This window comes from Strix aluco, chromosome 12 (assembly GCF_031877795.1).
Source record: "Strix aluco isolate bStrAlu1 chromosome 12, bStrAlu1.hap1, whole genome shotgun sequence".
In the NCBI taxonomy this organism is placed as follows: Eukaryota; Metazoa; Chordata; class Aves; order Strigiformes; family Strigidae; genus Strix; species Strix aluco.
In genome coordinates, this window is record NC_133942.1 from 7,092,333 (window position 1) to 7,106,804 (window position 14,472).

At 38.6% G+C, this 14,472-nt stretch overlaps 1 protein-coding gene across 4 annotated transcripts in view; it reads right to left on the reverse strand.

The window, feature by feature from the left end:
* Window positions 1-40: 40 nt before the first annotated feature.
* UBE2Q2 (ubiquitin conjugating enzyme E2 Q2) overlaps window positions 41-14,472 on the reverse strand; it is a 52,481-nt gene continuing 38,049 nt past the window's right edge. For 2 of the 4 annotated variants that reach the window (XM_074837713.1, XM_074837711.1), the window contains 6 exons: window positions 9,682-9,742; window positions 7,535-7,625; window positions 7,158-7,216; window positions 5,593-5,641; window positions 4,579-4,674; window positions 41-1,716 (listed from right to left, as the gene is read on the reverse strand). In XM_074837713.1, the coding sequence (XP_074693814.1) occupies window positions 1,561-1,716; window positions 4,579-4,674; window positions 5,593-5,641; window positions 7,158-7,216; window positions 7,535-7,625; window positions 9,682-9,742 (512 nt within the window). In that variant the 3' untranslated portion in view covers window positions 41-1,560. Of the gene's footprint in view, window positions 1,717-3,499; window positions 3,567-4,578; window positions 4,675-5,592; window positions 5,642-7,157; window positions 7,217-7,534; window positions 7,626-9,681; window positions 9,743-14,472 lie in introns of all 4 variants that reach the window. The other 2 variants (XM_074837712.1, XM_074837714.1) reach the window with 2 other exon arrangements.

The following is a 14,472-nucleotide window of genomic DNA, read 5'->3' on the forward strand; positions in this document are numbered from 1 at the left end:
CCCCCCCCCCGCCCAGCGCCCCAGCACGGACACAGCCAGCTTCGTAAAATGGTTTTTATTCATAAACTTGATGCAAGTTTACAAATTACTGTACATTGCCAAGTAACTCCGCAATGAGAAATGGAACCCAAACCAAAGCATGCGCCGAAGGGGCCGGCCTGCCTGCGCGGCGGCGGGGGGGGGCGCGGAGGCACCGCGGCGCGCAGGCTGCAGCCCCCGCCGCCCCCCCGCCCCACAGCGGGACAACCACGCAAGCAGAAAGGCTGGGAAGTCACCCACCGCACATTGGAAACGATACGGACGGGGAGCAGTGCCAAACCTTTCCCCGCGTTTCTTTCGAGCTAAAAACTGGATCTAGAAGCAAATGCACAAGGACCCGTGGGTGCCTGATAGAGAAAAGAGCACAAATCGGATAGTCAACTAAAAAACCATAACAAAAACATGCTTCTGCGCTTCTAAAAAGTGCTTAATCCATGGTACACACCCTTAGCTCAGCCCCAGAGGGGTGCAAAGGCCTAATGACTAGCACTACAACCAAAATAGAATCGATTTAGGTAAGGCAATGAAACATAGTGTAATTACACAGACCCAGATTCATTTCCTAATAAAGAAAGAACAGTTCCCATCAGTCTTTCAATAACAAAACCACGGTCATGACTATGGCAACATTTCTTAAACCTCTGAATCAGATGATGTGTTTTTGTACTTTACTGTAGCTTTTATATAAAAATTTTTCATTCAAGGATTTTCATCTCGATTTGTGCCAATCACTTTATAAGTTCATTAGTTTACAAATGATTGCAACAACCCGTTAATAAAATGGAACACCTAAAAAGGTTTTTAGTATTTTAAATAACTTCAAGCTTCATACTGCGGCTCTTCTTGTTAAGGAGGTTGAGCCAACAAGTAGCAGGAACAGCCCAGCAAGTTCTGATGCCCCAGTGGAAGTGACTAGTTACAAGGTTTTATTGGCACAGCCTTGCTTTGCTTAAAACAAACAAACAAAAAAGACAAAAAAACCAAACCAAAACAAAAAATTAACATAATCTAAAAAAAGAGCATCTTTTCCAAGAAACAGTTCATATTCTCATACAGCCATGAAAAATGTTTAATGACTTAACATACATGTGTTTTTCCTATATCATTAATTTGGAAATACTACAAATGCTGTCATTTTCAACCAGAAAAACTACTGTGATTTGCAAGACCTGACATTTCCTAAAACAGTATTAAACAATGTATTAAACTTCTTGGCTTTAAATGAAACGATACAACGCAAGTCTCTGCAGTCTGCATTTTGCAAAAGGTAAGAAATACACAAAAGTGTGTGAACAACTCACTCCTATTGAATGATCTTTAGTAACTCGATAGCCTGCTGTAGGGAGCTTATGCTTTCAAATAAAAAAAAGGGAGAAGGGAGGGCGTGGCCCAAATGCTTAATCCATAAGAACAAATATGGTAAAGGCCCAAACTGCTCAGTCCAGATACCTAAGAAGAGCGGAATGGTAAGGCTGTAACTTATACTTTACGTGTCAGTTGACAGATTATCCACTAACTTATCTAATAGCTAAAGTCTTCAGTACAGCTGTTATAGGGGCACTCATAGCTTGAGTCTGTGTGTTGGAAAACATAAAAAAGAGCTTGTTTTGTTGACATTGGTCCAGGTATACAAGAGTCCTCAATGTTAGCCATCTTCTTTTGGAGGAGTGTACCAGCCTAGGGAGAACAGAGAAATGTGTTAGGTACCGACATTGCTACACCAAAACAATCTTACCATTTTATTCTCAAGTTGGGGGAGATTGAAGCCTAATCTGGCTCCTTCCTTCCCTCTTAAAGTAGGCCAGCTCAGCCAGACCCAGTGCCCTAAACTCTAGTGGTCTGCAGTAGGAGATAAAGCATGTGACACATCCAGGATTTGGGTGTGAAAACTAAATGCTTCAAAGTTTGGGGTTTTTTATGGCTATCCTGAGTCGGACAAGCTGGACATCAAGAGGGGAAGCTGTTCAAGGAGGAACATTGCTTTAACAAAACCAAATGGAATCGGGGTAGAACCCCCAAGTCTTCAAGCCACTTAATGCACACACATACACACATGACTACACTGGGATACTTGTATACAAATCCCATCCTGCGTACTGAAGAGTTAGGCATGCACAAGCATTCAAACGGTTTATCCTACTTCTGCAAATCTTGCTGTAGGAATAGGTTCAGAAATGTCAGTTGAGCAACTTGTCTCGATAGGATCTGGCACATTTAGCAGTTGAATCATACCTGACCAAGTGCGCATAGTTTTTTCTAGCCACCTCCAGATATCCAATCTTAATTCCCCCAGCCACTACTGTAAAAATTCCTCTAAATTTTTGTACAGTGAATAAAGGGCCTATTTATGTTGTCCCAGAGAACAGGTAGCAGCTATAAGTTAAAGACACCTTTGGCAGCAGCAATAAATGCTGTGAATGCTTTGTGTACAGCTCCTGACGCAGCAGTAATCACTGTAGTCAAAGCTAGCACATAGCTAGAAGTAAACATGCTGGCTTTTGTAGCAAACTAAAAAAGCAAAAGACTCAGTTAATGGCAAGATCAAAATATCATAAAATTGGAAAGCATTTTAAAGTCGTTATCTTTAATCTTCCTCCCAGTAGCAGAGAAGGCATTATGTTCAGTTTTAGAGGTAGGGAAACCAAGGTGCTCACTGGAGTCACACTGAAACACGCGCTCATGTTCACAGCCCCATGAATTCCCAGAGGACACCCTGTCCAACTGTGATCAAAGAACATCACGGAAGTAGTAACTGGGACTAACTCCCTCATCATAAGACCAGGGTACCAATTCTGCTGACTACTTTTACATAACATGTAAGCCACTTAAACCTTTTCAAGCCTCAGGTCATTTGTAGTCTTCTCATCCTGGCACAACGAATGCAATTATACCAGACGCACTTCAATACTTGTTTTATGCAGCTGAGAGACCATTAACTGACTTTAAACAGGGTAAAAAAACGTGTGTCTCATTTCTCTTGCACAGTTTTCCAGCCAGCACACTTCACTTGGACTTTCTGTGGTTTTTAGTCTCTGGTCTTTCTTCTTGCTTTATCTCTTCCTTAATGGTTACTACTACTAAGGTCTTGCCACACTGAAACAAAGCCTTTCAGGGGAAGAGGCAAACTTCCAGCAGGTACTTCACCAACAAATAAAGACACTTTAAAAGCTACAGTAACAATAAAGTTCCTAGATCAACTGGCAAAAAATGAAATTGAACTACCTTTCAAAAGACAGTCAGAACACATGGAACATTCATGTAAGCTGGAAAAGTTGCAATGATTGTTAGTCAAGTTACTTTAAGCACTATTGTCTGCCTAGTGCAAGATGAGAAAAAGGAAACACCATTTATGGTCTTCCCAAGACAACAGAAGACACTCTGGCACTTCAAGTTTTACTGCAAGTTTATCAATTCCCAGGTTGTTGTGCGGACAAGAACAAAGTTGCAAGAATATACATACCATTTTTCTCATGTATTTGTACTAGTGACTTATAGGACTGCTGTGCTCTTGCTAGATTATATTGATTCTGAAAGGAGAAAAAACTAACATAAAACCCCTGCATCTAGACACACCAGACTTAAAAACAGTTTTACAAAGAAACTCTACAGCGGGCTTACAAATAAAAACCGTGCACAATGTTACAACACTCCTGGCTTTGAAGTACAAGATTTTTAAGACAATTATACCTTATTTTCTTATTTCTCCTCCTTTATAATGACAGTAATTTGTACGCCCCTGCTGCTGGAAAGGCTCCTCTGTCAGAGGGTTGAGAACCTGAGGTAAGTCAGAAGTGCATGCAAACCAGAACGGCAGGCTTCAGGCAATCCCCACTGTAACTGTCTTGCTCAGCTGACCAGCTACCAGGTTAGAATCTGTGATCACAAACTTTTACATCTTACCTAGTTCGCTATCCTTGAATTGGTACTTAAAAACTGGCATCCAAGTGACAAATCTCATTGACTTAAATATTTAAACATCCTTTGAAACCAGCATTTAGTACTTCAAAGTCTTTTAAAGTCACAGTCCATTACCAGCACGCACACTTGAACTGAATTATGATTTTGATTAATGCTGAATGGTTAGCTCAGAAGTATTTGCATGGTATTATTTTTCACCCTCTCGTGAAACTTTGTAGGTGTTTAGTCCAGCAAGACAAGAAATTCTTAACATTAGCATATGTGATCCCAGCAGTCAGGCAGTTATGTACAGCCCTTCTCAGAGCCAGAATTTCCAAATCCTCCCAATTCCCAATTCTGAACCCTCCTTCCTCCCCTCCTTGCCAGTACAGGGATAGTACAAGTCTAACTACTTGCACACCCTGCCCATCCCAAGGTTTTAATCCTCCTCATACATTCATCATTTCCTAACAAACTCATAGTTAACTGCCAATAAGATACTCATACATGCACCAGACATCAAGATAAATCAAAATGCAAATATATTTGCAATGACAATTCTGTCATTAAGCATCTTCTACACAAGTCAGCAAAGAAAGGGAAGCCTATCAGTAATCTGTGTGAAATACACAGCGCATTTACCTTATTGGCTCCAAACTGTACTCTGGCTTTTCCTTTGACTAAAGTGGCATTGATCTGCATGATGACTGATTCTATTGAATAGGCACTGCTCCAGCCCTGGAGGAGGAAGGAAATATTTCTATATAACATGTACTTGCTTCTTGTGCTCACCTTGCAAATCTATTTTGGAATGTGTGCTTTGGGATTTTTTTTTTTTTCCCTGCACTACAGTTTTCGTTTTAACTACTTGTTTTCAGTTAACAACTTTTATTTTCCAGAGAAAATCTGGGAAGTGATACACAGTATTAGTACTAAGAACTTGTAGGAAAAAATTAAAAGGCTGAATCACACATTTCCAAAATACAGCAAGACAGAAAAACAAGAAGAGCTCTATTATTACAGCATTTACACATTTCCAGCAATGTCACAACAGAAATTACAACTTCCTGTAAGTAGAAAAGACTGCTATCTAATGAAGCCATTGAGTGAGCTGTGACAATTCTGCTCCCATGAAAATGTCTTGTCTCTGGCATTGCTTTACCTTCCAGGGTTCACAAAAGTTTCTGCCAGAGCCTGCAAATAGTTAGTTCATTCATTTACTTATTTTAAAAAGAAAACCAATCACTCTGTCTACACAAAAGTAATCTATGGCTAGAATCTTCTGTGTTCCTCACTTCTCCAGAGCTGACTTTGTGCAGAGGCTTCTGGAAAAGAAAAAAAAAAAAGTGTCTTGCTCCACTCTTTACACTGGCTTCCTCTCAGAAATTTGGAGAATTCAAAGTTGATGTGCTCTCACTTCTTGCCTCTTCCTCAGACCTCTTGTAAGCCATCCAAGGCAGAAAAGATCACACACAGAAAAGATCTCACACAAGATCAGCAAGGCAAATCTTGTGGGACTGAGGTTTATTCCACCATGTTCCCTTTGGAGTGCATAATGTATTCCACACAGGGATTCTTCAAACTCAGGGGAAACACCTATTTTCATTATTTTAAAGCATGCTTTGCTGTTGTCCAGATAACAGAGCCTGTGTTCACCTGTTTAGTAAGAAGTTCCATGCATAATGCACCTCCACCTAGGACATACCTAAAAACAAATGTGAAAGAAATATTTGACATCAGCAGTTAGTAAAAAAATGAAACTGTTCACAGCACTTTAAGCTCTTGCAAGCTAGTTTGTTAAATTTTTTGTTCACATAAAGCTGAAATGCCCTTTAATCAATGATATACTGTAACTAGTTAGCCATATTATACTTATGCACAGAAGATTAGCATTGTGAGACAAAAAAAAAAGATTTTTCTTTGCTCTACACTTAGTTAAAATCAGTAGTCAAGCTAGTCTGCACAACTCCTTACACAGACCATGAAAAAAGGAAGGTTGCTTTTTATGGCTACACTATGTATACATAGTACTGACAGGTAGTTGTCAAAAACCCAAACAAATTCACTTCTGTAAAGAAATTTAACACAATTCCTAACAATGTGGGTGCACCTATAAATCAAAGATATAGACAAATAAGATAAAACAGACCTTCACTTGCTCTTTTCCTATAAACCACTTTCTAATTTCCGTAACACTTCATCATGCATTGTGCTGACTGGGACTGAGCAGTCAGAATGCCTGGTCATCACAAAGCCTGGACTGAGGGAGTAGAATTTACCACTCCAAAAATCTAGTCTCCCCTACGATCAAGTCATTCAAACAACATATATCTGTATGACATTCATAGGGAACAGACAACTGAAAATTTTCTGGGCCATTCTTTCTTTCATTCTACAAAGAAGTCCAAGTACAACAAAACCAGAATCCAAATGAGTTTTCTGGTGTCTGGAACTGCTTGTTTACTTTTTCAGTCGCAGCAACCCCTCATCAACGCTATTAAACTGCACTATTACTTGAATGCTAAAAAGACATGCAGCTATTAAAATCAAATCAGAATCAGCACCAGCTATCGCAGACTGCATTTTCAAATGTACAGGTATAATAGAAGGTGAATTTAATCTTCTCTCCATGGATATATACAAGTTTCTGTGTCACGGACAGCACTTCAAACACATTTTAGATACTTTTGGAGCATGGTGTCGATTAAATTTAGTATTTTTGGATTAGCATTTGATGAGTTTTGGGACAAAAGCTTTAAGGCAGTGTTACCAGCAAGAGAGAGTCTATACCAGCAAGAGGTAAGACTATACAGCAAGTTTAAGGCAACACAGGGATCAAGATCCCTTCAAAGCACCAACTCAAAACATCCTACACAACAGAAGAAGTAACAGCGATGTTAACCATCCACAAAGAAGCCAGTTCTTAAACATTACGGCAGGCACAGAGTTTTTCAAAGCTAGACACAAACTAAGCAATTCAAAGAATTGCACCCAGCTGTTTGCCTACTATTAGCTCATAAAACTTGAGAAGCAAGTCTCCACATCATACTTTGAGCTCTTCACCAAACTCAAGGTCTACAGCAGCTCATGTATATGTTTAGGGGAAATTTCTTGAAGTCTCATGGTAGCCTCAAAATGTTCCCTGCAAACCCAATCAACCAATGTCAAGTTGTAACATTTTTACCACAAAGCAAAATTTCTGTAAGGCAACTCAAACCTACCCTCCTGTGAGCACAGGAGATACCACTCGCACAAAGGGAGGATCAAAAGGGAAGTTATCCTGAAAGGCATAACAAAAAACAGGTTAAGAACTATACTGTGATACTGTTTTCCTAATCAGAAAGTATTTCAGTAGCCTTATTTGGCAAATCAGCTTTAAAGCAGTAAAATTTTTCAGTTCTGTAAAAATCACTTTTCCACAGTACTGGCTAAAAAGCCATTTTTGGGAAGCTTTAGTGCCAAACTTAAAAAGATGCTTTTTTTTTTTTTCTAATGCTACAGCTCCACCTTTACCCAAGTAACAGCTGAGGGTCATTTCAGTAACTTTCTACAGTAAACTACAAATTTAACTCCAGCATTTCTTCCCACAGACACATACCTTAAAAGAGAAGTTGAGTAAAATGTATTCTACACCTTCTTTTTCTTTTAAGACCTGAAGATCACTATGCAGTGGGCTATCAGGATCAACCCTACAAAAGAAGCAGCGGGGGAGACCCTGGATGAAATAAATATTTTTACTACCTGTAAATAGTAATTACTCTTAAAGAGCTCCTTTATGTATTTGTAGTTTACAAACTGGAATTTCAGGTGAACTGTAGAAAACTCTTGCTGCCTTTACAAAGTAAATACTCTGCCATGAGATCAGCATGAAATCTTGCTGCAACGCACTACATTCCCAATACTATCAAGTGTTATTTGAACCTAGTTAGTGCAACATAACCTGTTCATTTGAAAACAGCAATTTAAATCCTCTGCAGTTCACCAAAAATGTATGTTTCAAGAAGATGGAGGGGGCTGAACTAACAGGAAGACTGCAGTGATCTAATTTTCAGTACACAGTTAGTGAATCCTTTATGGAATATACGATCCTAGTTCCGTATCAGCTGTTAAAAAGTAATCTGCATCAGCAGAAGTATTAAAGCCAGCAGCTTCTGCTCAGCAGAATTTCAGCAACTGTTTATTGCAAAATGCTGGTGGTGAGCAGCCTAGACATTAATTCAGACACTACTGGGTTAATCCCACCCAGACTCTGACACCCCAGCAGCTTTTAAAAGAGACTAGTCAAAAAATACCTGCAGCAAGCCAAAAGCATACGTTAAAGGGACTGATGGGCTATTAAATCCAATCCGCTGCTACAGGTGAAATCACAAAAACTTATCAGATCCCATTTCAGAACTACTTGGGCAGTTTGTCCCCAACCTACCAATGGGATGTTGTTTCAGAAAAAAATCTCCCAAAGCTTAGAAACCTATCATTTTCAGCCATAGCTTGTACTAGGCCAGATCAGAGTTACTTAATTCTAGGAACAATACCGTTCCTTATTCAAATGGGCTCTTTTCTCTCTGACATTTACCCCCTCAGCTAGTCTGTACACAGTTCATTTGTTTTCAGACACTTTTTGCTGGGATAAACAAACACAATACTTCTTATCTTCTCTTAGTCATTCTGGAAGCCATTTGCTGCATGCATTTCATTTTCTCTTTCTTGAAGGCAGAAAATCAGACCTGTTCACAGCACTTGAAAAGAGGTTTCACATCACTGCACAGTGGTTTGAGCACTTTGTTACAGAAGCACTTGACAGACAAGGCCTCCTGTAATATGGCACAGGTTTTTCTGACATACGTCATTCCTGCCATTTTCATCTTCTAAACATTCACATGCCTATGATTACACTAAGAAGGAAACAAAACTGTGTTTCAGCAGCTGGTGAGAAGTCTTACCACTAGGACAAGGCAACAATTCCTACAGGCAGGTCAACTACTGTGCTAAAACAGTTTATGTCCTTATACTTATTCACCATGGTATATCTGAACTGATGGAAGTTCTTTCATCCATTGCCACCTTTTGCAGCCACTCAGCCTACTTTGGATAGGCTTTTCCTTCCTACAGGTTATCTTGTAGGATGATGGCAGATGATCCCGCTACCAGGAATAATTTCAGTATAATACCTCCAGAATTAAAGTTATTGGACTATGGACACAAGAAGATGAATTACCATCTGGTACACACAGTGAAAAGCAGTACATAAGAGAAGACAAGTTATGTACTTATATAAGTCATAATTATGTTATACCTAAAAGTTTCAGTCCTATGTGTCTGCTCAACTGTAGAAACAAAGAACTACTGACACTAAGACAGCTCTGTTCCTTCTTGTATCTTGAATGAAACTAGAAGTTGCATTTTCTTGAAATTAAAAACAAACAAAACCAAAATAAAACCACCCAGACAAAAACTCTAGACCAAAAAAAAAAATCATTCATATTCTGGAGTAGTTTTGGAAAGAGAATAGAACAGTAATGAAAGTTAGGTAATATGTATTCTGTTGGCTGTGCAAAGAGGGTTTAGGGTTTTGCCAGCTCAATTACTACAGTTCAATCTCTGTGCACATTTCTGTATATCAGAATTGTAGCTACCACACACTATTTTATATGCTCTGGCTAGAGAGTCTCATTTATCAGAAGTAAGATTCTGTGCATCAATAATAAAATAGATTCTTCAGAACATATAAAAACTTTAATAACTTACTTTAGAAGCTTAACGTGCCATTCATACAAGCTGTCATTTACCAGTTCCACTGAATATATCCCTGCAGAAATATTAGATAGAATTAATTATGCACTAAAAGCTTAACAAGGTAAAACTTAGCAAAAACATTCTTTGCTTTTAAGTACAAACACTGTCAGTAGATGTAAGCAATAGATAAGATTACTGAGATACTGAGGCACATCCTTCCTCCAAAAGCAGAAGCACTTCTGAGCAACTGCAAGGAAAAAAAGTTCTTTCACTTCTATAAAAAAAAAAATTCTACATGAATCAAAATGATTTTCTGACACCTAACCACTTGTCCCCCCTCCCAGTTCCCCTTCAAACTTTTCACAGCTACAACTCCAGCTTGCTTAGTACTCAGTACTTTTTACACCCAGTACACGACCAACACGATTTTAAAACACTTAACACACAGTGTGAGTATGCAGCAGTATATTTCATAGGTTCTCGTCAGTATTGGCAGACCAGGACAGGACACTGGACAGTGTATGGGCTAAAAACCCCAAAAGAGAAGATACTGCATTGGATGAAGCCCATTCCCAAGAGCCAACCAAAGGTGCCAGGCAGATGCACCAAAACAATAGTTCTCTCTGAAAGCCAGCTGGTGATTTTCAGCAGTCTATTTGTTTCAAGCACATTAAACAGTAGTTATGCATTTCAATCAAAGGGAAGGATGAAAGATTATCTTCCATTTTCTTGCATACTCAAGCTTCCTCTCTGCAGAAGTTCACAAGCAGCCCAGGAAAACGCAATAAATCTTTAACCATCAGACAAGATTTAGAAAATGGTATCAGTGATGTTCCAAAGTCTTATCTCTTCCCCCACAGACTATTCATGCATATACACTAAACAACTATGATTAAACTTGATACCTGGGCTAATATTTAACAGCGTATCTGTTGCTGACAGAATTATTTGGAAGACATACGCAAATCAGGAATCTGCCTAGGATTTCTGAAGGCTATACAACCAATAGACTGCAGTGACCACATTCTCTCCAAGGAATTACAGTATTCATTTCTGAGTTTTATTATTCTAGAATACATTATCTTGCAGTTGAAACTTCTAAGCATTAGTACTTGGGAGTACAGATGACATTTCAAGCTGTCCAGACACTTATTTCTAAAGCATTCCAAAACTCAGTAAACAAGGTAAAGAAATCATGCTTGTTTCTCCTTATGCAAGTGCCACAAACAAGCAGGCACTGCAGCCAAGATCATGATTTCAAATTTTGCTAAGTCTAGGACAACAAAATAGGTCTGAAAACTTACTCACTGTGCTCTCAGTGTCCCTTTTAATCAGCAGCTAAATCAGACACACCACACATCTGTGTTTGAGGATGAACAGAAGGAGCTACTAAAGCCTTTTTCCAATTTCCCAGGTCCAAGGACACTATTTTCTGACTTGCCCTTAGTATAAACGGAAGTCATGAATTACAAGAATTTCAATTTGTACTGCTCTGATGTAACAACAAAAAAGCTGACATTCCGAACTCTGCTCATTGTCAACTCCCATTAACGAGGCATCTATTCCACCACTGTATCCAGAATATCTTCTTCCACCTACATCCAAAAAGGGAGTGAAGTCTGGAAGAAGCAGCTTCTCACTATTACAGCTTTGGCACCTAACACGAGTATAAAATAGTTGTTACAGATAACAGAACAAGCTACAGTAAGGATTCTGACAATATCCTAAATAATGGAAGATCACAAGAGAACTTCCATCAGCTTGTTTATTCACTAAGCCTCTAGCCCTATTCCTGCATTCCTTCATCACCCTAGAAGTCCTGCTCTTACCCAGAATTCATGTACCAGTCCTTCAGCTCCAAGGTCCACATGTTTATATTATAGCTTCCCCAAAGCTGGTCTTAAGAGCTGTACTGTACTTAAACCAGAAGCTGTAAGAGGGTTCTTCAGAGATGTGCACAGTTCAGGACTAGCAAGAATGAGCCTTAACAGAACCGCAAACTACTTAATCAACCTTTCAAGCACCCAAATTTTGAGCTGAATAGTATCTGTACGTCCTCGTGAACATCAGCAGCATTAGGGTTGCTTGCTGTCTTGATACAGAAGCTTCTTAACAACACTATCCAAAGCTGAGGGGGGTTTTGTTTGATTTTCTTTAATAGTCAAGAGGCATTATTTGGAACCAGCTCATATGCTTTTTTCTTAATTTAGGCAGTAAGAGGAAAAAAATTACTGTCAGGAAGAATTTATCTGATTGGTACCAGTTTGTGAGAGGTCCATAAGGTAGGGAAGGGTATCAAGGTAGGTTCCCCTCACAGACACAGGAGATTTTTTGTTTTACTCCTCTAAGAGGCCATCCATAGAGGTGATGAAGTAAAAGCAAGCACACAGAACCATGAACAAAGCAAAAAATTAAAGAGATGAAAAGGTAGAACAAAACCCAACTCCTTCCAAAATAGAGGCAATGTCTTACTTATAGCAACTTTATTGCAACTAGAAGTAAATGCACCATACAGCCTTTGGATAAAAGCAGTGAGTTGAAGTCACTATATATGAACAATACAACCGCTAAAGATATGAGAAGATTTCATTTAATATCTCCAAATTCTTTGTTCCTCTCTATCCCCCCAAATTATGTTAAGACCTTTGTGAATCCTCCCTTATGAACTAAGCAAATCTCCAACTTCATATTTGGAAACGAGATCACCTTGGTTTGGCGAACTTGTGACTCCTGTTATAAAAACAGGTTATGAAACTCTAATTTACAGCAGAATATCTAAAATTGCTGGAGTATTTTTTGCTTCTGTTAGCTCATAAGAAAATGGTTTTCTGTTTGTTTTTAAGGGTAGTTCTTCACCTAGATTTTCCAGGTAGATAAGCAACTTTCCTGTTGACAGCAAGCTTGTAGTCATCCTTTGCTTGACCTCCAACAGTAGTATTTCAATCTCTAAAAGGAACTTCATTCTAAACAAGGATACTACCTTGAATATACACCCATAGTTGAAGTCCTGACAGTGTTTTTTAATGCTATTTTTTAATAGTTTAACAGGAAAGAAAAAATTTAAAGGACTATTACTAAAAGTATTACTCACTTCAGAATTCCCAGTGTTGTCCTACTGTCAGTCCTGAAAACTTGTAACCTCACATACACTAAATAAAGAGATCCTTATGCAACTAAAAAGCAGCCTTAGATTTTCTGGCTTATATTACAAAAAATGAAGACAGTGGTAAATTACCTTACAATAGTTACCAGAACCTTTAAGTTTCACAATGTTTCCCTTTGTTGGTTAATAATAAGAAATTAAATTAAGGGAAAAACGGACCATGGAGCAAGTACTCCTAACAAAGATTAAATTAAAAAAAAAAAGCAGCCAATTATCTAACCATGCACCTGCTCACATGGTGACAGTTATCTAACAACTAAAGACAGAAGTAGGCTATAAAAGCAGGAGTTTTGTGCAGAGAGGAACTGATATTTAAATTCACTCAAGTCCTAAGACTAAATGAAGCCATAAGGAATTTGTCTAGGTAAGTTTTATAACAAACAGCATCGTTTACTGGCAAAATTTAATAAATGTATCAGTAGGACAGTGATCCAAAGCAGGATTGCCACAGTTTTATATTGTCAACATCCACTTGACACTTTACTTCATAAACTTATTTTAGAGATCAACAGGAGGCGTCCAGTTGCAATCTTTTTACATATTCCTGAGTCACAAGCTAATAAGTTACTATACTCACCCTTTTGATTCTCAACTTTCTTTAGTTTAGCAAGATTTACTTTTCCTCATCATTTAGAGTATGTTTTCCTACATTATGAGTTCAGTCTTCTGCAACTAGTTAAGACTTGTTATTAACCTAAAGCCAAGAAATGGCATTATTAAGCAACCCAAATCCTCACCTGAAACTACACCTATTATAGGGGCTCCTTGTTGTGCCTCCAGCAGTACCATTATGTGATTAAGCACCATACAGCCTTTATAGTCAAGTAGATTTGTTATTCCCAATCTTTGTTCCAACCACAAAAACAATCCTAAAGATCATACACGGCCAGTGAAGCATCCCTCATGACACATCTATTTCTAGGCTCTTCCTTAGACCCTCTAATCTAACTCTTTACTGGATAGATGGTGATTAGGGCATACTAGCAAGCATTCAGTTGCAATAAAGTCTAAAAGAAGTAGGCTATGTTAGATCAACACTAGGTTACCTAATCAAATATATACTTCAGACATTTTAGCACTGTCCACAGTACTTCAGCACATAAAACTATTTACCTAAAAGGTAAATATGGGAAATCAAAACAGGAGCCTATTCTCTTCAACTCTGTCCTTTTACACACTAATTACAATGCCATAGCCACTGAGTGAAATTTAAGCCCACTAGAAATAAACTAGGGAAGAAGTTCAGAAAAATAATGGAGAGAGGATTAAAGTTTAGACTGACTTTCTAATCGGGCATTCCTCCTGTTCGCATCCTGGCTTGCACCAGGTCCTCATACCTGGCTGCAGTGATGGGCGATCTCTACTCGGCTGACCTACAGGAATACAACTTGCCTCAAATCTATGTAATTTCTATTTCTTGTATGGTAACACTCAGACAATATACTGATTCCTTTGCTGACCTAGTTCAGATACAGCCCTCATATAGAGCAAATAAAACAGCCAACCACCTACCTAGCTAAAGCTAATCACCGTCTGTTATTCAAACAAATTTAAAAGACAAGCTTGTTTTCTATTGCCATTTGTATCCTTATTCCAAGGAATACACAGAGCTCAGAATCAGATTAACACCATCACAAAAT